Source organism: Lithobates pipiens, unplaced genomic scaffold (genome assembly GCF_037356315.1).
Source record: "Lithobates pipiens isolate NorthernLeopardFrog02 unplaced genomic scaffold, aLitPip1_a1.2 Scaffold_19, whole genome shotgun sequence".
Taxonomy (NCBI): domain Eukaryota; kingdom Metazoa; phylum Chordata; class Amphibia; order Anura; family Ranidae; genus Lithobates; species Lithobates pipiens.
In genome coordinates this window covers 133,732,645-133,757,249 of record NW_027507764.1, presented here as the reverse complement: position 1 = coordinate 133,757,249, position 24,605 = coordinate 133,732,645, and the positions used below count along the sequence as shown (strand labels likewise).

The 24,605-nt window shown below is 42.0% G+C and overlaps 1 protein-coding gene across 1 annotated transcript in view; it reads left to right on the top strand.

Moving 5' to 3' along the window:
• The first annotated feature begins 430 nt into the window (after positions 1-430).
• Positions 431-24,605, top strand: part of IGF2BP3 (insulin like growth factor 2 mRNA binding protein 3) — a 123,383-nt gene continuing 99,208 nt past the window's right edge. Inside the window, exons 1-2 of the mRNA XM_077491290.1 lie at positions 431-646; positions 1,959-2,019. Coding sequence (XP_077347416.1) covers positions 472-646; positions 1,959-2,019 — 236 coding nt within the window. The 5' untranslated portion in view covers positions 431-471. The remainder of the gene's footprint in view (positions 647-1,958; positions 2,020-24,605) is intronic.

Here is a 24,605-nt window from a genome sequence, read left to right as displayed (position 1 = left end):
CCTGCATTCACGTAGACTGACATTTTCACAGTCTGCCTGCCAAACGCTGTTTTTTTTTTTTTTTTCTGGGGGGGGGGTGTCAGACAAAAAGTAGTTTTTTTTTTTTTTTTTTTTGCCTTTCCTCCTCCTTTTTTTTTTTCTTGCTCAGCCCGCCATTCTAGTCAAAAAGCTGCTTTTCCTTTTTTATTTTTTTCGGCACATCCGGCTCGCAGCGCCCCGATCCCCGCCGCCACCACCACCGCTTCTCCTCCTCCTACTCCGCCGCTACCAGCACCGCCGCCGCTCCTCTTCTCACTCCTCGCAGCTCCGCGGCCGCCCCTTCTTTCTTCCTTCCTCCGCGATCCGGGCGGGCGGCTTGTAGTCCGGGGAAGGGGGGACACCGATCGCGTCCCCCACCTTTTTTTTTTTTTTTTTTTTTTTTTTTTTTTTTTTTTTTAATTTTATTTTTTTTTATGTTTTTTTGTTTTTAAAATGAACAAGCTGTACATCGGAAACCTCAGCGAGAACGTCAGCCCACCGGATCTGGAAAGTCTCTTCAAGGAGTCGAAGATCCCGTTCACCGGCCAGTTTCTGGTCAAGACTGGATACGCGTTTGTGGACTGCCCCGATGAGAATTGGGCGATGAAGGCCATCGATACCCTATCAGGTAGAGATCTATAGGGGGGGTCGCCACTGCCTTAACTTTGCTGGGGGAACATTTAAAAGGATCGGTGCCATGACTTTACCCAAGCGATCCCACCCATCAGACTGCGGTGGGTGGCGGCCCGTTAGTAGATCGCTGGGTCGTGTCACAAGTTCGGATGGAGTGACAACGTGTGTGTGCTCTGCCAGCCCTGCCCTGGACAGATCGCGATCGTGGGTGTGCGCTGCCACCTTCTGTGCCAGCCCCATCGCGATCGTGTGTGTGTGCGCGCTGCCACCTCCTGTACCCCCTGTGCCAGCCCTGCCCTGGGCACATCGTGACCGTGTGTCCACTGCCACCTCTTGCATTCCCTGTCACCTTCTGCACCCCCCTGCCCTAGGCACATCGGGATTTTGTGTGTACTGCCACCTCTTGCCCTGGGCAGATCAGGGTCGTGTGTGTGTGTGTGTGTGTGTGCGCTATACACCCCCCCCCCCCACATCGGGATCGTGTGTGCTCTGCCATCCCCTGCAGCAGCCTCATTGGGATCGTGTGTGTGCCCTACCACCTCCTGTGCCCCTGTGATAGCCCCATCGTGATCGTGTATGTGCTCTGCACCCCCCTGTGTCAGCCCCATCGGCATCGCCCCTAAAGTGTCAGGCAGGTGACTATACACCCCCCCACCCCCTCTCTTCCATTCCTCCTCCATCACCACCACACACCCCCCAACCTCCTTCCCTGGGAACACCCCATGCGATAGATCAGCACCCTGCCCAGTGGTCACATGTGTGCTGTCAGTGCAAGGTGGATCTTTAGGTGACCGATCCCCCAACGTGTGTGCAGGGGTGGAGGTCACCCAGGTGGCCCCATTCATCTTCCCCCTATAGGGGCACAAATCGCTTCATTTTTCTAACACCCCCCTCCACCCACCCCAAGCTATGCTGTCGAAGATTTGCAAGAAAGCAGTTTAAAGCAGCATTCCTCTTCTTCCCTGCGATCACACCCCCTTCCTCCATTTCTGCTCTTTAATTATTCATTATTGCCTTGCTGAGCTCACACAAGCTGCCGCTTATTTTAAAACCCCTGCGATCGCTGGCTTCCCCATCTCCTGCACACACTCATTTAGATACTGTATGCTTTTTTATTTAATTTTTTAAATCTTGATTGATACATTGTACAGGGTGTAGGGGGAGGCTGGAGAGCTGCACCTTTTCTCTGCTCCATTCAAACGTGTTGCATCTTCCTATGAGTGGGGAAGGGGAGGTAAGTAGGCCTGTGTAGGTCACCCATTGATACCTTTCACCGTAACCTTTTATTTATTTTTTGTCTTGTGCAGGGAAGGTGGAGCTGCATGGCAAAGTTATAGAAGTTGAGCATTCGGTCCCCAAAAGGCAGAGGTAAATATATATATTTTTAAATAAATGGGTTGGGCGTGTGTCAAATTTTGCTAAATTTAAGTCATTTTTAGAATTTTTCTAAAGGACAATTTGGGTTTCTTTAGCAAAAATGAACAATTTGATGTTTATTAAACATGTAAGTTGATGCTGTGGCGTGTGTGTGTGTGTGTGTGTTTTTTATTATTTTTTTTTAATTATTTGTGTTGCTACAGCAGGATGGGTTTTTATTTACTATTTGATCTAGTTTTGCTTTTTGTTTATTTTTAAGAGGTCTGGAAGTGAGATTTGCAATTTGGTTCAGTTTGTGCGATGAGATGTTGCAGGATTTATTACAAAATGTGGTAGTAGTAGTGTGCTGTACTGAGTGTTGTGGTTTTATGGCACTGACACGTGATCTCAATCTTTTATACATGAGGTTTGATTCACAACATCAGGCTGAGTATCTTTAATAAAAACAAAAAAGGCTTATTTTTAGTCCAGTGAGTATTAAAATGAGTCACCTGGTTAAAAATAAAGATCTTTATAAATTAAGCCTAAAGGGGTTCTCAAGGATGTTTGCAACGTGTTTGTGTGTGGTGTATTTTTAATTTTTTTTTTTTTCCACCCTGGCTTTTTCTCTTCGATTTTGTGGCCCAGGCATTTAAATACAAATGAGTGGTTTACTTTTAAATGCAAATGTGTGCATTTAGCACTTCAAAAGTTGCAGCCCAGGAGCAGATAAATGGGATTATTTTGCACCCCTCCCTCCTTCTGTGCATGTTGTGTGCCTGTGGTTTCTTTGCATGATCATTGGGCCTCACACAGAACCTGCTGGCATTTTTTTTTTTTTTGTTTTTTTTTGAGGCCCAATTGGGGACCCTTCTATTGTAACGCCAGTGAACGTATTTTTTTTTTTTTTTATTATTCTTTACAACACCCTTGACTAGAGCACATGGGGCAACATTTTAGAGGGGCCAGGCCTAAAAGTTGAGAGAAAAAAAAAAAAAAGTAGCGTGCTTACGTTTTTGTGCTTTGGTTCCTTCTATTTATGTGATTTCTTCTCTCGCTATATATGTGTCAAATATGCTGTTTAATCTCAACTTTGTGTTTTTAACAGACCATTTTTTTTTCTTCTGTCCTAATGCACGCCCAGGGTGTTAGCTTGCTGATTTAAATCTGAATTTGTAACCACCTTTTATTTTTTATAGAAGCTTTTCTTTTGGTCATTAACTGAATTGTGGTCATTTTGGTATAAGGTTATTTAGTAGTTCTCATAATAGTAGATTGTTGGTTTCAAAAATGTGCTTTAAATTGAAAAGCTGTGGAAAAAGTGGTGTGTAAAGTGAATTATTTTTTTGATTTATGTTAAAAGGCCTCTGCAATAGGGCTCGTGCTGTAGGCCCTGTGTGAATTTGTTACACGTAGCAGAGGTGGAAGTTGGGTATTGGTGGCGTTCTGTTGGTGGGTGGGGGGAAGTGTGTGGGTTTTATTTATGCCTTTATTTGTGTTGGTGTCTTTTGTGTGTGTTTGGGTCTTCTTCCTTTTTTTTTTTTTTTTTGTCTTGTAAAGAGTGAATTATTTTTTTATTCATTTCTGTATTTTTCAGGGTTAAATAAGGTGTGGGTGGTGGGTAAGGTCTTTGTTTGCTGTACGCATGGTAAATGTGTACCCAGTGAGAGCCCACCCACTCTGCTGGTATGTTGAAAATCTAAGGTTCACTTTTCAGTGAGGCCCTCCAGTCAGTCGACATCTTCTGTGGTGTGTTTTTTTTTTTTTTTTTTTCTTTTTCCCTTTTGCTGTGTCCCCACCTTCCCCCTCCTCTAAAGAATAGCATGGCGGCTGTTTGGATGTTTTTTTTTTTTTTTTTTCCTCCCCCTCCTCCATTTTAACTGGAGTCATGGTTGGGTAAAACCTAGTGAATGAAATTCAAATTTTTTTTTCTGCCCCTTTTCGCGCCTCTTAAAAAAACTTCCTGCAAGATTGAGCGAATTTCTAACTTTCTCATACCGTGCGTGTGTTTGTGAATGCATAGATCTTCCCCTCCCCCCTCACCACACCACTCCTCATTAGTTTGATTCTTTCAAAAGCAGATAAAGCTATGCATTATGGGGCAGGGAGGGGGGTTGGGAAATGGCAATCCATATCCTCCTCATGTATAGGCAAGGTCAAGAGGTGGTGTCAGTTAGGGTTGCCATAAAGTTGAGCCGAATCCAGAAGACCAATCGTTACAAAGTGTGCTTGATTTGTTATGCAAAGTAAAAATTCTTAGGCCCAGCAGTCACTGCATTCCAAGCCATGTTGGGACTTTGGAGATCTGACATGGACACTCCCACATTGCTGGAATGACCTTTATACCTGCTGTGAAAGGCAGGTTGGGAATATGGTGCTGTGGAAGGCTTATTGAAGCATTAAGACACCGCTATAGGAGGAGAAAAAAAAAATGGGGCCTTGTCAAGGTTTTCCTGATAGTGGCTGCATGGGGGAGGGGAGAGCCTAAGATCATGCCTCCAGCCCAGTGTTGGTTCCTGATTACACTACTGGAGTCTCCTGAGAATGTCGTAGGAATGCAGCTTTTTTTTTTTTTTTTTTTTTTTGTGCTCGTTTAGATGTTAATGAATCATGGATGACGATTTTAGGCCAACGTGGTGTGATAGTTTCTGTCGAAAGCTGAAAATGCCTATATTGGTTGCATAGAGCTCGCTCAATTGGAGATATTTGTGGACAGGCCTTATTTATTTTATTTTTTCCCCAATCGTCTTTCAGGACAGCCACCTTAGAGAGACACCGGCTCCTCCCCTCTGAGGAAACACCGCCTTCAATTTCATAATTTAAGCCTCCTCCTCCCTTCGTTCCTCAGTTATGGTGTTTCCTCCGGCGGGGAGACATCGCCAAGGAACCTTAGGCTAAATTCGGTTGGTGAAACTGAAGCCACCCGAGCGGAGCCCTGGCCCCGTTCGGCTATCCGACCGTTCATCGGTCGGTCCAGGACAGTCCTATCAGCGGGGAGCTGAAGTGTTCGTACTGTCCATATACCCTAAACTCCGCTTGGGGAAAGCGGGAAGTTTATGGGGTCGTCCGTTCGTTCACCCGCGGGGGTTTCAACGGAACAAACAGTCCAGTCGGCTGGGGAAGCTGAATACTCGACTGACCTTTACACGCACTCCAATCTTCGCTTGGGGAAAGCAGGAAGTCTTTGGAGAGGTTCATCCTTGCGTTTCGCCCAGTGGGGTGCAGAACGAAGGCGTCCAGGGCCCCCCTGTGTACGCAGCCGGCTGGGAGCTGGAAGCCGGACCGGTAGGCGGGCGACGTCAGTTCCGGTGGGGGCGGACCCCTTCGTTCGATCCGCGTCTTCCGGTTCCGGACGCGGCACGTGAAAGGGAACCTAGCGTTCGGCTGGTGCGGCCTCTCTTTTCACAGTTGCACAGGTAGCTGTTAGAGGCGCATTCGTACCACGCTTCCTCAACGGGAGAATGTCCGAGGCAGAGGCTTCAAAAACTCCTGGAGATAATAGCACCAGCCACTCGAAGGTAAGAGGAAACCTGGGGAGGTGTTCCCTTACTTGTATCCAGTAGCTCCACTGGTGTTCCTCCTTGGTGGTCGGGGGGAAGGGTAGTGTGTCTGGGATCCTGGTGATGGTTGATCCTAGGGGGGGCACTCCCGGTGGTCCTCTATGTAGCGCTGGTGTTGCTGTTTTTTAGGCTCATGCTGCCCCTTCCTGTATTTTGTGTCTTTCAGAAAGCCACGAGCAAGTCCCCCCATGGTTCTAAGAAGAAGTGCCCTTCGTGTAGAACGTCTATGGGAGACTCTTGGTCTAAAGCTATTTGCAAACAATGTATTGAGGATTTACTTAAGGAACAGGCAGTAGAGCAGGGTGCAGATCTGGTAGCTTCTATGAAGGAACTCTCTGGTACCTTTCAGTCCTTCCAAAACTTTTTTTCCAGTTTTCAGTGGCCCCAGCCTCCGAGCACTCCTACACCAGCGCAGCAGAGTGTACCATCCAGCCCTGTGGATGTTCCTCCTGCAAGGGGAGAGAGTTCAGAGGGTCCCAGGGAGGAAGCTGAGGAGGAAATTGACAGTGTCGTTTCAGACTCCCAGGGGGAGTCTGACGCAGAGATGCTGGATGGGGAATCCAGCAGAATCTCGCGGTATAAGCTTTCCCTGGAGGATGTGGATGAGCTCTTGGGAGCGATTCATACCACTTTAGGTATTCAAGAAGAAACTAAGACATTGTCACTCCATGATCGGATGTACAAGGGCATGGGGGAACAAAAGAAGCGGGTGTTCCCAGTGCATGACGTCTTGATCGATACCATCAAGAAGGAATGGCGGGATCCCGAAAGGAAACCTTTCTTTTCTGGGGCATTAAGACGTAGGTTTCCTTTTTCGGAGGAAGAGACTCTCGTCTGGAATAAATCTCCCAGACTAGACGCTGCTTTTTCCCAGGTGTCCAGACACACTGATCTATCTTTTGAGGATATGGGGGTACTGTCTAACCCTATGGATCGAAGGATGGATTACCTTCTTAAGAAGGCCTGGGATTCGTCACAGGGAAATCTTAAGCCAGCCATGGCATCCACGGTGGTGGCCCGTAACATGGAGTATTGGCTCACCCAGATTAGCGCACACATTGAAGCAGGGACAGCAAAGGAGACTATTCTATCCTCCTTTCCCATGCTTCTTAAAGGGATAGCCTACATAGCGGACGCTTCGGCGGAATCCGTGAGGATGTCGGCAAGGTCCTTGGCCCTGACCAACTCTGCCAGGAGAGCCTTATGGTTGAAGACCTGGCCTGGAGACAATGCATCCAAACTTAAACTTTGTGGAATCCCCTTTACAGGAGATCTACTGTTTGGACCAGGCCTTGAAGCGGTGCTAGATCGCACAGCAGACAAAAGAAAGGCCTTTCCTGTTAAAAGGAAAATTGGGGAACAAGCCAAAAGAAAGACTCGTCCCCAGAAAAGGGTTGTACCACCCCGTACGGTTCAGCAGAAGAAAAGTTGGGGACTCAAAAGCAAGGGACCCGGGGGAGCAATTTTTCGCCCTCCTGAACAGCCCAAAAAATCTCAGTGACAGGGTCACGGTGGGAGGAAGATTGGGGGCCTTCCTCCCACAGTGGGAAATGATTTCCTCCAATCAGTTTGTCTTGGGGATCGTCAGAGGAGGTTACCATTTGGAGTTTTCGGAACTCCCTCCTCTGAGGTTCCTTGTCACCGAGCTGCCAAAATGCGCAGAAAAATCATCTGCCCTTCTTTCCTCTCTTCAGGAGTTGGAAGAACAGGAGGTGGTAGTACGGGTTCCAGAAGGAGAGACAAGCAGAGGCTTCTACTCTCACGTCTTCGTGATTCGCAAGCCTTCGGGAAAGTTCAGGCTCATCCTGAACCTGAAGCCCCTGAATGTCTCAGTTACCTACAGAAGGTTTCGGATGGATTCGGTTTACTCAGTAAAAGCACTCCTACCTCCGAACTGCTTCATGGCATCAATAGATCTGAAAGATGCATACCTGCATATTCCAATCGCAGAGTCCCACCAGCGTTTTCTCAGACTGGCAGTGAGAACTCCAATGGAAGTACTACACCTTCAGTTCAGAGCGCTTCCTTTCGGACTATCCTCTTCCCCCCGAATCTTCACCAAAGTGATGGCAGAAGTTCTGGCATTTCTGCGTCTCAGGGGAATCTCGGTGATCGCATATCTCGACGATCTCCTTCTGTTTGCCCCTTCCCCAGCACAATTAATTCAGGATTTACAGGTCACAAGAAACCTGTTATTAAGCCTGGGTTGGCTCCTGAACCTGGAGAAATCCAACTTAATCCCTTCCCAGAGGGTCACTTTCCTAGGGTACGAGTTGGACTCAACAGTACAAAGGGTCTTTCTTCCTTTGGAAAAAATTCAAAAGATAGACAGGGCTCTGTTGTGTCTTCAGGGCAACCACCAGATCTCCATAAGGAAGATCATGTCAGCGCTAGGGTTGCTGACATCCGCTCTTCCAGCGGTTCAGTGGGCAGGGTTACATTACCGCCCTCTACAATTATTTGTGCTGAAGGTTTGGGATCACAGCCAGGAATCTTTGGATTCTCTGGTTTCGATTCCAGATCAGGTAAAGAGGTCCCTCTGGTGGTGGAGGAAGGGAGCAAATTTGTCCCAAGGTCTAGAGTGGGTCATGCCAACCTCCAGGGTGGTCACGACCGATGCAAGCAGCTCAGGTTGGGGGGCACACCTAGACTCCCAATTAATACAGGGTATTTGGGAAAAGAGGGACTCGAGGAGATCCTCGAATTGGAGGGAGCTGAGGGCAGTAGATCTAGCTCTCAGAACCTTTCAGAAGGAGCTTCGGGGGAATCACGTAAGGGTAAGGTCGGACAACTCCTCGGTGGTAGCTTACATCAACAGACAGGGGGGCACCAGGAGCAAGTCCTTATGGGCCCTAGCGGAAGCCATCCTCAGATGGGCCGAAGCAAATATCCTGTCCCTTTCAGCAGTCCACTTGAAGGGAGAACAAAATCAGGTGGCAGATTTTCTCAGCAGGAGAACTCTGAGAGAAGGCAATTGGGTTCTCAAGCAGGAAATATTCGAAATGATCACCCGGAGATGGGGGATTCCTGCAATAGATCTCTTTGCCGCAAGGGAAAATGCGAAGGTAGCAACGTTCTTCTCCATAAACAGGGGGGACGGGGCATTGGCGGTGGACGCACTAGCACAGAGTTGGGGTTTCTCCAGGTGCTATGCTTTCCCCCCTCCAGTGCTCATTCCAGCAGTATTAAGGAAATTTCAAGTGGAGAACACTACCCTAATTCTAATTGCACCTCACTGGCCCAGGAGGCCGTGGTTCTCGATCTTGAAGGGCCTGTCTGTAGAACCCCCCTGGATTCTCCCAGTGCAGGAGGATCTCCTGTCTCAAGGTCCGGTGTTCTGCCCTCAGGTAGGACGATGGAACCTGGCAGCGTGGCTTCTGAGGAAGAATTGCTAAAAGCCAAGGGCTTCTCAGACCGGTTGGTAGCCACTCTTCTAAACTGTAGGAAAAAGGAAACCCAGTCCATTTACTTAAAGGTATGGAAACGGTTTAACAGCTGGTGTTCAGAGGGTTCCTTCAACGTGCATAGCCCTATAGCCGTTCTAGAGTTCCTACAGGCAGGGGCGGATAAGGGGTTAGCGCCTGGAACACTAAAAGCTCAGGTTTCCGCTTTGAGCGTGTTTTTAGAGAAACATCTAGCGTCAGATCCTTGGGTCGTAAGGTTCTTCAGGGCCCTAGGTAGGCAAAGACCAGCTTCAAGCTCCCCCTTCCCGGTTTGGGATCTTTCTTTAGTTTTACAGGTTCTCACAGGGGAACCTTTTGAGCCGTTAGAATCTTGCTCGTTAAAGCTGATCACTCTCAAAACGGTGTTTTTGGTAGCGATCACTACAGCAAGAAGAGTAAGTGAACTCGAAGCCCTTTCTGTCAGGGCTCCCTTTTTTCAGGCTTTTCCGGATCGTCTGGTTTTGAAGATAGATCCGGCCTTTTTGCCTAAGGTAGCTTCTAGTTTCCACAGGATGCAGGAGATCGTGCTACCTACATTTTGTTCAAATCCAGTTAGAGAACAGGAACACATGTTTCACAGACTAGATGTTAGAAGATGTGTTCTTTATTATTTAGACTGCACAAGTCAGTTCAGAAAGACAGATTCACTTTTTGTTTTATTTTCAGGGGCCAGGAAGGGTTCCAAAGCCTCTAGACGTACCATAGCTAGATGGTTAAGGTTAGCCATTGGGCAGGCATACGTGGCAGGGGGATTAGATCCTCCAGCGGGCATTAGAGCACACTCAACCAGGGCCGTGGCAACTTCTCAGGCAGAGTGGGCTGGTGCGTCTCCGGAACAGATCTGTAGAGCTGCAACGTGGTCCAGTTTTTCTACGTTTGTGAGACACTATAGACTGGATCTTCTGTCAGCCAAAGACCAAGCCTTTGGTCGAAAGGTGCTACAGGCAGTAGTCCCACCCTAAGGTAATATACTCGCTTATCCTCTCTAAGGTGGCTGTCCTGAAAGACGATTGGGGAAAAATGGAATTACGTACCGGTAATGTCCTTTTCCAGGAGTCTTTCAGGACAGCACCGGTTCCCACCCAAATTGTTGCAGATCATCGGGAACTCATTGCATGAGATCGTCAGGTAAGACTTAAAAAGTTTATTTGTTTGACGTGTTCTTGTGTCTCCCCAGTTTGGCCGGAGGTACTCTGGAAGAACTGAGGAACGAAGGGAGGAGGAGGCTTAAATTATGAAATTGAAGGCGGTGTTTCCTCAGAGGGGAGGAGCCGGTGTCTCTCTAAGGTGGCTGTCCTGAAAGACTCCTGGAAAAGGACATTACCGGTACGTAATTCCATTTTTTCCCACTCTACCTTACTAAACAGGGGTGTATTACTGCAATGGATATAAACTATGCCAGCCCCTGACACAAAATCAATAGTTAATAATACACCTTGCAGCGCTAATTTGAACCAGCACCCCTAATATTTGTGCCTTTAAAAAAAAAAAAAAAAAAAAAAAAACACACACCACATTGTATATGTATCAAAAATGTTACTACCTTTTTTATTTTATTTTTTTAAATGGTAGTAACATTTTTGATACATATACAATGTGGTGTGTGTTTTTTTTTTTTTTATTTATTTATTTATTTATTTTGGATATGCATGTGTTTTTAACATTTTGAGCAAAATGTAAAATGCACCCTGCCATGGGAATGTTAATTAACCTTGCAGCAGAAAACTAGAACCTCTTAACAACCATTTGCCTAGTTCTCAGACCCTCTGCCAATCAGAAAAATGTGAGTTATGCTTAAGTTAACTGACACCTACCCACACTGCTAAAGCTTGGCCTGGGTGTCTAAGCTTCAAAAAAAAAAAATGTTCATGAAATGGTTTAAAAGACATGAAAGTCTTTAACGGTTTCTGCATAGCTCTAGCAGTTTTCCAGTAAACTTTTCACCTGACTTCATGAGAAATGTTAGCATGAGGGTTTATATACACTATTATGTTGGTAGCGGCATGCTGTGCTTTATCCAAACTGATGCGCTTTTTTAATTTTTACTCAAAGTCAAATAAAATTGAATCGTTAGAACATTGAATAAAAAATAATATACAAATTAAAAAAAAAAAATCATTTATTATTGTTTATTACACACAGTTAAGCATCTTTGTCTACGCCTAATGTAGCACACAAGGTATACTATGGGATTCTATGTTTCCTGTCTTAAGAAGTGTCCATTTTGTATGCAACCTTTCCATTAACATGTTTTCAGAGTGAACACAGTGGTGTGCAGTCAACCAGCAGGACAGTTTATACACAACTCCAGTCTGTGAATAGTTGCTGGCTATTTATGATGTAGGTTTCTGTGTTCTATATGAACAATCTGTAGGGGTGTGTACTTGCACAGTGAGCTACGTAGCTACATGCATGAACAAAGGTAGTTCGGCAGCTAGTGTGTGTGTGTGTGTGTGTGTGTGTGTGTGTGTGTGTGTGTGTGTGTGTGTGGGTTTTTTTTTTTCTCTGTAAGTTGCATTGTAATGTTTTCCTGTTTTGGCCCAGACGTGGTCTTCGCAGTGTATATATATATATGTGTGTGTGTGTGTGTGTGTGTGTGTGTGTGTATATATAAATTTTTTTTTTTTTTTTTTTTTTTTTCTTCTTCATGCCTACTGCCTCCAGTGAGATTTGGTGGGTCATATATTGGACTTTAAAATCGGGATTAAATGTTTTCTGTATAAGTGATGTGAACTCCCAACACTCTATGGGCAACACATGTAATACAAAAGCCACAAAACTGTAAAAAGCAGTATGCAATAGTTTAAAAAAAAAATGGCATGTAGGGTGCTTAGGACCGGATAGTGTCTTGTACCCTGCATATGAGTACCTGCTCCCTCCCCTGGGCATCTCTGTATCTAAAATATTTTTAAATGGAAAAGACCTTTAAACTTTATTGGAGTTGGAATAATGTACATAAATTTTATAGCAGAAGCATATCGGGAGCTTCCTATGGGAGTAATGTTTTTCTCTGCACACCTGATGACAATGTGCTCAGTGTCATTAGTCTGAAATGGTTAAGTAGTGTATCACAGATTGTACTTGCCTATACATGTGAGAAATATCTTGCAGTTACGGGAACTTTTAAAATGTCTGGACAGAAGGAGCATTACTTGTGCTTTGGGGCAAAATAGAAATATCTGTACTTTAGGTTTGCACCTAAATTTGCGGTCTGTCATCTTGGTTTTTATTTCTATGTGGTTGGTTTATATTGGAGTACCCAACACCAGTCCCATCTTCATTTTGTGGGCAGTCCAATATAGTGCTGGGGTCAGATCATTTTGGGTGTTTAGATATTTTTGGTTATGAGGATGGCTGAATGGATCATTAATGAAGCTTCTGATTTCCAAATGTATGAAAAAAGATAACCTAATGTGAGCAAGACTTAAACATCAAGTCGTAAAAAAAAAAATGTCTCAAAGGTGGATCTGTTGTCTAAACAACCACTACTATAAATTGGAGAAAATTGGGGGGGGGGGGGGGGGGGAGAGTCTCTAGTCATTCTTTTTGAGCCACTACTTTGAATTTTTGTGTTTGTAATTTTTGATCTGGCAGATGGAAACAAATGAACTGTGTAGTGTGCGGGTCTGTCTGATCAGATAGAATTTGGGTGGTATAAGTAAGACTCAGGACTAGATCAGAATTTTATAAGATTCGATCTGTTCACTATGCAAGGATGATTGAGACTGATGCTGTGATCAGTTGTTTCTGATCGTTATCGCTTTCAAAGGTAGTGGACATCCTTATTAGATTGCTACCCATTCCTGACTATTTATATACATTTAATTGGAACATGATCACATGTAATAACAGCTGTCTCAAGAAACCCTCTGCTGAGAATGATTTGCCAGCCTCTTGGAAAATTGTTTCAACCTCCCCATGTATGGCACCCCGTCATTTTTGGAGATTGTGATTTTGTTTTGCTTTACCCTGGCACTTCAGTGTCCTGACTTGGAAGGATCAATAATCTATCAGTGAATTTGGGGACTTGGCAAACAAAATAAAATTAAGATTAGTGATAGAAGTTGCTGCATTAGCCACAAATGTTTGTCAGTACAGTCACAAGCAGGGACATGGCTGCTATGGAGGAAATGACAGTGACTCTCAATGGTTTTGCATTCTACACATTATGCATAATCAAATCCTGAGATTTCTAGCAGGCAGTGTGTGTGTGTGTGTGTGTTGTGTGTTTTTTTTTTTTTTTTTTTTTTTCCTAACTGGATGCAAAACACCCTTGGTTTTTGTGCCAAGTGAGCTATACCTTTTTCCTAGGAGCCACACCGAGCCAGTTGCATATTTATCCTTGAGCCTTGTTTTATGTGGTCTTCTGGATTTAATAACTTTTACTATTTGATTTGTCTTGTACATTAAAGCATTACTTTGTTTTCATGATCTCTTGTCCTGACAATTTACTTTAAATTACTAGATGGAAATAAGTTGTATTACTTGATTTATGTAGTTAGAATATCACTTGTGTAAAGTCATCTTTGCCCCTCTATCGATAAATGTCCTACCCTGAGCACTTGATTGTCCAGGTTGCTTGTGTGTTGTTGCCCATAGTAACATCTGTTCAGCATGCTGGCATTTGGAAGAGAGCTGGTTGTGTAAATGATTTGCATAGGCAGAGTAATTGGAACTGTTGCCCTCTCATCAGGTATAATGTACTCAATACAAACATTTGACTGTATCTGCCATTTCCCTGTGAACTTTCTTTCCTCGTGTTTATGAAGCTCATCATTGGCTTCATAGCAATTTTATTCTGTCTATATTTTTCCCTGGAGTAAGCTTTAGATTGTAAACATAGGTCTATGGAGCTGACATTGCTATTACTATAGGGTAGGGCTCTAGGTGTTGACGTTGCTTGACTACCGAATGAGAGACAAACTCAGAACATGTATGTATCAGTCGATGGCAACATTAAAGAGGGCCCTTTTTAAGAATGCTAGCTTAATTATTCGTAAGATTATGATTAAAGAGTTGGTTGTTCTCCCTCTATTCCAATAAACACATTCAACCTAGAGAGTTGATTGTGGTAATTCTGGGCTCCATTTTTTGTTCTGGCATTTGAAACCATAAGATGGCCTGTCTAGTCTACTTATATCAGAGTATTTCCATTCAGATATAATAGAGCCCAGTGAGCATTTTAGCTTTTTTTTTTTCTTTTTTTTTTTTTTTTTCAGATTTACTGGTATAAACAGGGATGATAGAGAGAGTGTGTGTATGTGTGTGTGTGTGTGTGTCTACAGATCTCATATTGTTGGCGCAAACTTCTTTTATGAATCTTGTAGACCAGCAGACCTGCATTTATCTATAGCCAAAGAATTTTAGCATTTGCATGTATTAAAAATTCATAAATTCCCATTGACTATTTACCTATATAGATGATGCCACCATAACCAAGCATATAGTAAATTGCTAAACTTTTCTGTAATTTGAAGATTAAGTGGTATTTTACAGCACTTTGTAAAACCTCCTTCTTCCTCCTCCTTCTTCCTCCTCCTCCTTCTTCCTCCTCCTTCTTCCTTCTCTCTTTCTCTCTCTTTTCTCTCTCTTTTCTCTCTCTTTTCTCTCTCTTTTCTCTCTCTTTTCTCTCTCTTTTCTCTCTCTTTTTCTCTCTCTCTCTCTCTTTTCTCTCTCTTTCTCTCTCTTTTCTCTCTCTTTTCTCTCTCTTTTCTCTCTCTTTTCTCTCTCTTTTCTCTCTCTTTTCTCTCTCTTTTCTCTCTCTTTTTCTCTCTCTTTTCTCTCTCTTTTCTCTCTCTTTTCTCTCTCTTTTCTCTCTCTTTTTCCTCCTCCTCTCTGTTCTGAGATTTTGCAAGCATTTTGAAGCACATGTGATATTTTCATGCCACTGAAATGTTGGGCATTTTCAGCAAGTGCTTAGCTTGTGCATTGAATACAATAGGAGTTCAAAGTGTTTTAATAGAGTAAAAGCGCCCTTTTAAAGCGTTCCAAATGTGGGTAAAAAACACAAAGGTTGTAAAATGCTTGGAAACCCTTGTGTGAATAGGCTCTAATAACACAGGACTCTGAGTGAGGAACCATGACTATGAAGAGTTGTATGTTTGGAGTTTGGCAAGAATGTACTAATCTGTAAAGGTTTGCTGGCAACAAAATGGTTAGCAACTATTACAGTTAGCCTTTTATCATGGTGCACTTATGTAAATACATGTTGCTACGATTTATTTTGTAGCTCAGTTACCCTTTTGACTTGCAAATCATTGCCATTAAAACCAACATTCAAGATTATCTTCTGTATAAATGACCAGTAGAACCAAAGAGCACTAGAGTGCAGATGTAAAAGTTTTACATTCAAAACAATCAAGTGTTTTCTCAACTAAGAAAATGCCTGAACACAATTTTACTGCCGGTATTTTATTGAATGCTTAAAAGCTCCCCCCCCTTTATTTTAGTTTATTCTTTCTTCTTAAGTAGTCAGTACCATAACCCTTGCTACAATTTTAAATATAAATGCAGCAACCCGTATTGCCCCAGATAGGGTTTTTCAAAACTATTTTTGAGTGGTGGTAATGCTCATGTAGCTTGGTTTCTTTTGTGTTTCCTCCTACTCTTGTCAAACCACTTAAGAATACCTGTTTTAGGAATATGGTCCTATAGATTTTGGTACTGCTCTGGTACAAAGTACCATCTTTTGAGAAACTCTCTAAATTTTTGCCTTGGAGATTTTGTGGGTGTTTTTTCTTTTGGTACTAAATTTTGACTGAAAAGCAAAGGTACCACCTGCCACCCTTTGTGCCTTTAAAAAATGTCGGAACTTAACTGTGGAAGTAGCAAGAAGAACATTTCAAGTATACGCTAAATTCTCAGCTGAGGGCTTAAAAAGTGGATGAATTGGATAGAAGGTCCATGACATGGAGACCTTGAAAGGAACGTGTTGGTGTCATCATTTGCCTAAAGTGAAAGCCAAAAATCAAGATGGTGTATTCCATGTTTTACTATTGCTAACAGCTTATATAACAGAAGTCCCAACATCCTTTGTATCATGGATGATATGAATTCATACTGTGCAATCAAAACCAATAAAAATGTATACAAGGCACACTGCAGGCAATTAGTGCTCCTGGATTTAAAATGTAAAAACATCCTTTTTTTATTTTTGCCTCAAGACTGAAACTCTAGGCTGTTGCTGACAATAAGATAAGGTGGTGGAGATGCATGCTTATTTTGGTATGAATGAAGTCCTCCCTTCTTCTTCCTCCTTCCTTCCCTTAAGATTGTCCTCCTAAAAGCCCTCTTGTGAATTCTGATTTAAAACATTTTTTTAGGTTTACTCTGGAGTCATGGTGAATTAATAAGAATTGGGGTGTATTTTTATTTTTTTTTGTATAGGAGAACATAGTTACTGCTCACTGTCTCTGAACAGATTGCATGTAAACTTCCAAAATTAAAATGCTTCATCCGCATATCAAAGGTGTGGTTTTTTTCTTTTACGTGGATTCAAATTTGAATCCTCACAATAGTTAGAATTGCTTTTATTAAAGGAGTTGCTACAGTTGAAATGTCTTTTCTGCAGTTTCTAATTGTAGAGCCTTTTAGATCTTTGAGCATGACAAAGGGTAAGTTTGCTTTTGTAAAGCCTTCCCTACTGGTTCAGGACAACCCCCACTTCCCTAGTTTCCATATTGATGAGCTTTGCACTCCATTTTGTGTAAAGTTCAATCAAGGAGCTCAGCACATGCCCTGGAGTGAGGAGAGCTGCCAAAGAACTTTAACGACCATATACTGTGGTATGCTGTTTAGCGGGAGCGCCATTATACTTCATGGTAGACACTCTTCTTTGTGGAGCAGACTCTCTACTCGGCTAGTACATCATAGTCTACAGGCTGTGGTGGTCTGTATGTAGACCAGGTAGCTAAAAACCTACCCCCTTAAGCTGTGGACATGGCTAAATGAAGTGTCATATAACTTATAACATCAATTTACAGAGAAGTCAGATCATCCCTTAGATAAACTCAATGGGTTTGATTTACGAAAATGGAAGCGTGTGAAATCTGGTGCATGGTGGACAACCAGCTTCTAACTTCAGCTTGTTCAATTAAGCTTTGACAAAAAAACAAAACCTGGAAGCTGATTGGTTTGTATGCTGAGCTGCATTGGCTTTTGCACTCTCCAGTTTTAGTAAATCAACCCCATAGTGTCATATTAGAATGCTTTGTAACTTGTGTGTGTCTAGATTCCTAATATGTTGGTGGTGGTCTGTATAACTAGCATCTTAAAGGAGTTAACTAGATAATGGGGTATAAGAGGTTAAGTAGGACTTGCCGTCATGTAACACAGTATATCACATTTGCTGGCTTGCTGTATATACAGAGAAATACCAGCTCAAAACTGATATTTCAGACAGGCCGATTACCCCAGAGTAATATCTGGGACTCTGCTGTCAGTTTGCTAGCTTTTCCATCTAAGTATTGGGAATGCTGTGGGGCTGTGCCATCAGATTCCATACTGGTCCCGCTTTGGGTATAGTGCAATTCCTAAAACGCAGTACAGAATAAGTTGATTATGGAGGATGATGTACTAAGACTTTGGTGTTTCCTTCTGAGGCTGGGGCCCTTTTTCCCCCTCCCACCCATACGATCATTGGATTGGTGGAAAAGATGTAGCTATGACCATCTCGGCCATTGCAACATTGTGACTGACCAGTAAGGATAAAATGGAAAGCTCCCATTGGATTGTAGACACAAAGCTGTCCTATGTGTCGTCCAATAAATGGGGACACCCCAAACCATGTTTTCCATTAAACCTAGACCATTTTATTTATGCTGTTTTACTGCCTTTTTTTATTTTTATTTTTCTCTTTCTTAAAAAGTGCCTTCTTTGTAGGAAATAAACGTGTAGCCATAATTTTAAAGCAGAAAATCTAAAATCTTAGGGCTTGTTTGACCAGCAAAGTACAGTATATAGATGTTTTTTTCAACACATTGCAGTGCTATTAGCCCTATTACACAAATATTGAGATCTTTGTGATAAAGCTATCAAAATGAGGGCTGCTCTAAAGGGGATCCTGTGCTTTCCCAAATGCAGGGCAAACCAGCAGGTTTATTTTGAATGTCCTTTCCCACCAGCTGCTTTTTGATTTGCCAACCCTTCCTTCCCCTGCCATGTTTTTAGCTGCCGGGAGTGGTATGGGGGATCCTGTATCTGGCCTCCTGTCTGCTTCTGTGATAACGCTTATATGCTGTGCAGGCACTGCTGTTTATGGGAGTGAAGATAATCCTCAGATTTTGCAAACTATAGGTCTGTTAAATTAAAGTTGCACCCCATACCAGTGTTTGGAAGGGGTTTTTTTTTTTTTTTTTGCTCTGAAACTGCCTTAGGGGGCAATTTATGTATTCTACCTTTTATTTTATATTGGTGCACCCCTGACACTGGTGTTGCAAAGCATTCTGAGCTTTCAAAAGAGAAAGTAGCCAGTGGTTGGGCTTATTTTCTGTAATTTGAATGGAATATTCATAAATAGAGCAGAGGGAAGGGGTGTGTTCCTTCTAATTCTGCTGTTTGCATAATATGAGATCCTTCTGTTAAGTAGTGCAAGTAGTAAAGTAGAAAAAAAAAAGGGGGGGGGGTCAAATTGGCCCTAGATCAGACTTTAAAAGGCAAGGTAGACGATATTATGATAAAAGCATATTTTATTGATAACAATTGCAAACAGAGCAAGTATGAAAAGAATTTAAAAAAACATGTAGACAAAATGTATGGCGTGAACAAAACATTAACACCATATAGACAGCAGTGAGCCTCTGTGCATCCGCAGTCTATATGGTGTTAATATTTTGTTCACGCCATACATTTCGTCTACTGTGTGTTTACATGTTTTTTAAAATTCTTTTCATACTTGTTCTGTTTGCAATTGTTATCGATAAAATGTACTAATATCGCCCACCTTGCCTTTTAAAGTCTGATTTTAGGGCCCCCTTCCTTTTTTTTTTTTTTTTTTTTTTTTTTATATTTATCTCTCCAATACAGACGTGGCATTAGGAGTGTTCTTCTATTTGACTAGTAAAGTATGGCATAATTGCATGCAGTGCTGCATGTGTGTCCTATTAGAATTTTTATTTTATTTTTTTTCCTTGAAAATTACATGTACAAAACACTACATCCCCATTCAGCCCTTGAAAGTGCAAGTCCTTTGTTTACTAGTTTCCTTCTTGCCTCCTCAGGCCCCACTGCACCCTAAATAACATGCATTTTGGTGCAGAAGGGTGTGCAAAGAATCATCCAGTTCCTCTCTGAAGCATAGTGGAATACAAAAATAATAATTATAGCATATTAGCTGCCTGTGGTAGGGTTTTTTCCTGCACAGAGCATGGCACCCTGATTGCAGAGTTCTTGTAGCTGCTGCTTGCCCCCGACAGTCTCCCCCCCCCCTCCCTTCTGCCTCTCCCCCTCTCATTTTTTTTATTATTTTTTTTTTGTACTTTCCAATGGTATAGGGGATTTCAAGATAACATTAGCTGTTCACTAACTCGTTTTTACTTGTGTTTTTAAGTTCCCTCTAGCTGTTTACTTTTCTGTTCATGATTTAGAATTGGGAGTCATGGTAAATGGTCATAGAAAACTTGCTCTGCATATTTCCCAGGCATTAGGATAGGATATTTCTGTAACCAAAATGTACAAATTAATTATAGGAAACAAAGGGAAAGCTTGGCTATTGCATGTAATATTTTGGTTTTGTTACTTTGTTCTGTAAGATAATCGGATCACCTGGACTACTGTGGAACAGTGTTGTGCACATATTTTGCTGAACTGTCTTATGTTTTGGGGGAAACAGGAATATTTCTAAAGCATCCACCTCTGGGAGGGATGTTTGCCCATGGCTTAATGGTGTGTGTGTGTGTGTTGGTGTGTTTTTTTTTTTTTTTTTTTCCCCTTTTAAATTTTATATTTACAGTAGAATGGATAATCTTAAACAATATATGTTAAATGTACATATTATGGCTTCTTTTCAATAATGCTGATATCCCCATCATTGATAAGAGAGATTGCATAATCCCATAGCAATATGGGAAAGGGCAAGGTTGTAAAGAATAAGTGAAAGCGGAATGTAAAACCAATTTAAGGCACGTGTGCAATAGTGAACCAAATTGCATGGTCACTGAAAATGCACTATTTCTTAATACTTCTATGCTTCAGTGAGGTCTAATAAGAGAGCCCAGCACTACATCTGCATTTGAGAAGAATAGCTAGACACACTTGGGTCCAGGTGAGCCAGACACCCTTGGATTTTATTCTGAATACACTGACTTTGACTTTAAAGGAACCTGTAGGGATAGAAATACGGGAGATACCATTTGCTGATTTGGGGAAGAGGTGGCCTCTAGGACCATCAAATTGCTTTCCTTTATCATTTAGTAAGGAGTTGCTGGTCTGGAGCAAGCATGTAAATATCATAGGTCTCAATACTTCACCCCCTCCCAATATCTTTCCTGCCCAGTTATGTGGCCTGTAAAATCCCTGCAGTGAACACCCTATTGCTTCCTTTTATATAAGTCCTAACCCTCATAATTCCTGTTCCCTTACCTTTTCTCTAGGAGGAGCATTTTTTTTAATTGCACAAGGTAAAGATGTCCTACAAGGCAGTGGTCATCAACTCCTGTCCTCAGGGCCCACTAACAGGCCAGGTTTGCCAGATAACTGAAATACATCACAGGTGATATCATTTGCTGCTCAGTGATTGCAGTATTCTAGTCTGCATCTCCCCAAGGTAATACATAAAACCTGGCCTGTTAGTGGGCCCTGAGAACATGGTTGATGACCACTGCTACAAGGGACTAGGGGCTTGGCATTAGCCATATCCTCTGCTTCCCTTTCCTGTGCCATTATGGGCTGCTCCCTCCCACTTGTAATGTTTCAGTGTCTCCTTCTGAGTTATTTAGCTGTGTTTGTGTCATTTGAGCTTCTTCTATCAAGCCTACAGTCACAACTCTATTATAAACCAGATGTAGTCCTAAGATTATCAATATTTTTATTTTAATACCTAACAAACTTTTTTTTAACTTAACGTAGAACTGTTCCTTACAAAATCTTGAAGCCACGAAGTTTAGAGGTATTCATTATATTTCAAAATATTAATTATTTGCACTGTGAATATGCCACCTACCAGATCACTATGGCATTTCAACCATGTTGCACAAATGATCTGCAGACATTTTGTTGGAAACTTGGTGGGAATTACAGTCAGAGACCAGCGTTTAGGTCACAAGGGATCACAGAGACTAGAAAAAGTAACGCTTTTTTTAAAATTTATTTATTTTTATACCCCAAAGCATTATTTTTTGCTTTAACAAAAAAAAAAAAAAAAAAAAAGTTAAAAAAAGTTGAACCAATGTCTGTCAATCTCGGCACTGTACCCTTGGTGAGCTGGTATTTGCATCACTGCTAAAGTAACAGTAGCCATACTAAGGTGCTAGATTGTACTCCCAACTACCTCCCCCCACACCCTTCCTTTTTTATATATTTTTATTTTCCGTATTCATAGCTTTGTATCTGCCTGGGGAGCCACCTGGGTGTCCACTCAAATTCCTGCCTCAGCTTTGAGCTCTTGTGACCCTCCTCCACATTGGTATTGAGTTTCCTGCCTTTTCATTGCACGATAATGAGGGGGTGGGGTGAGTCCTTTGTAATTCAAAATGAAACCCTTTTAACGTGTGATGTTGCTGCATTCAGTCTGATTGCATGTGACTACATTTTATTTTATGTCCCCCTTCCATGTCTTGTCAAATTTAAGTTTAAAAAACAAACAACTTATGATTGGAGGTAATGTGTTCGCTTAATTTCCCCATCAAGATGGATATGATATTATGTAGCAGAATGCACTTTAAGTTCCCAAATATTGTGTGTATGACCAGCTTCATTTAATGTGCATACACATACAACGATTGAGGTTCCCAGCTCAAAATCCTACAGGGAAATTTTACAAAGATTTACAGCAATTTTTTTTATATATTTTTTCCCTGACGAGGTTGGCAAGATTGTATTATCAGATTTTAAGAAATTTATACAGATTTTAGAAACATTTAGTAACTTAAACACAGTATCTTTACTAAAATGTTTCTAATACTCTGCTTTCATTTGGTAGAGAAGCAATGCTTGGGCAGGTTGAGGGTTTGTTCACACTGGTCGCCTTACCCTGCATTTTGCAATGCAGGCAAATAGCAGGGTAATGCAGAAGGCAATGTTATCGAATGGAGCGCAGTCTTTGTGTGTGTGTGTGTGTGTGTGTGTGTGTGTCTGGTGATTTTTTTTTTTTTTTTTTTTTGTCCATCAAACAAGATCTTTTGAAAAAGCATGACAAAATGTGTTGCTTATGTCATTGGGATATGAAAGATCCCATGGATCATTGTAGAATGCTGTAAACGAACCCTCCACTAACATTTTTAGTCCGCAAATATTTTAACTGCTCCTTGAACTTAAACAGTTGTACAGAAGTATAAATGTATGATTACAGTAATCGCGCAAAAACAAACAAGTACCAAATATTGCATGTTTAATAAAATCAAGAACTGGATCAGTGACGCTCGTGTCTTTGATACATACATACTTACTCAAACACCATGTGTAAGGGCTCATGCGCACTGCATCTCAAAGAAGCTGCTCCTACAGGCTTTTGAGCTCTTCTTCCTTTTTTTTATTTATTTTTTTATTTTATTTTTTTTCTGCCTGGAAACTCCCCTGCCCATGCACACTATGGTTCATTCAGGAGTTTACAGGCAGAACACCACCAAACTCTAATTTTTGAGAGTTGCTTTCAAGCAGAAACAATGCCAAGCCCAAAGAAGCTTAAACGCACACGCAAAAAAGGGGTGAGTTTGTGGGAGGGGAATAAAAAAAGCTTTTGTTCATAAAAGCTCAAGAAAAACATGCAAAAGCGCAAAAAAAAAGCACAAGCGTCTTCAAGCTTTTAGGCAGAGAAATAAAAGCTCAAATGCCGTAAAAGCAGCTTTTTTTTTTTTTTTACACTGGAATGTTCGTGAAAGATGGCCCAAAGATTTTACTGTCTAAAGCAGACCATAGACTAATCGAAATTCAGAAGGGACTGGCTGAATTTCAATCTATCTATGCCAGGTTCTCTAACGATTATCTTCTGTCCAACAGGATCGTTGGAAATTTTTTATTTTGTTTCCCCCGATTACAGCCGATTGGCTGCAGAACAGTAGTGCTGATCAGTGTATTCTGAAAGCAGAGGCGTCTCCACCAACAGAATACAATAGCACGGTGGGGAGGATTCCATTATACACCTCGCTTGTGTGCATGGGGAAATCTGTTCATTGTTCTTTCGGGCTGTGTTCACACTATTGCGAATTGGATGCGGACTCCAATGCAATAGCAGAAGACTTTGACTGCCTATTTTGGAGCTGGTTCACATATTTCCGCTGCAGCTCCAGTGCGAATTTGCACAGGAGCCTGTGCATCTTTTAGTCTGAATTCATCCAAAAATTCAGGCTGAAATCGGATCTGAAACGATGAGCGGGCTTGCACAGGACCCCTGCTGGGAGCCACATTGGTATTAGTATTGGGTGTGAACCCAGCCTAAATCACCTGCCAGCTGATCAAATAAAAATTTAATCTCTGGCCAGCCTAAGAACAGGGAGGACACCCTAAACTTTAATGTGAGAGGAGACTAAAACCGTAGGACCCAAATTGTATTGTGGAATTTTAGGGTACAGTTTCTTATCTCGTATAACATTTTATATAAGTAATAATCTGATTTCCACTGGACTACATACGTGGAGGATGGCATTTTAATATGGCTTTGTGAACTATAAAGGTTTCTTGCAAGAATATTCTAGTATAGGGTTTCCAATATTCGTCTAGCGCACCAAATAAAGAAAAGTCAGGTTTACAGAGAAAGGGGATTTGCGGTAACGTGGCAAGCGCAGTAAGTAAGCACTTTCTGCCAGAAGTTCAATATAATCTAATATCCCCAAATGAGCTGCATGAAATCTGCCTGGGGTTCTTTATATCTTATATAGTTGGAGGTAGCCATAAGTCTTTGTGCAGTTGAACAAGAGGTGACTATGTTTGGTGTGTAGTATACAATTAATCAAATCTTTTATTAACCACTGATGAAACCAACATATGAGAGGCATATATCATCCCATTCCTCTGGAAAGCCATCAAATATTTAAACCAGCATAGGGTTAACATGTTAAAAGGGCAGTAATTGGAAAGTGTGTGGTGTGTTTATTTTTTATTCATTCACACAACTTATAAGCAGCCCTAAAAGTTTAGTCTTTCCTAAGCAGATTTAGATGCTGATGACTTGACTCACCTAATTGCATCTGAGACTCCAACAGTAAATTTGTTTTCTGGATTGCCCCTCGCAATGGCTTTTTCATGGGCCACGGTTCTTGTTTCACATTATGGTGGCTGTGAAGGCTTTGCATGCCACAGATCTGACTGTTTCTAGTATACATCATCACTAATATATCATTTTGGGAAGAATTACTTTAGGCTTCATGCACACTGTGCATAAACATGCTTCTTATATGGGCATTTGGCTTTTATTTTTTTATTTATTTTTTTTCCCCCATCCTGC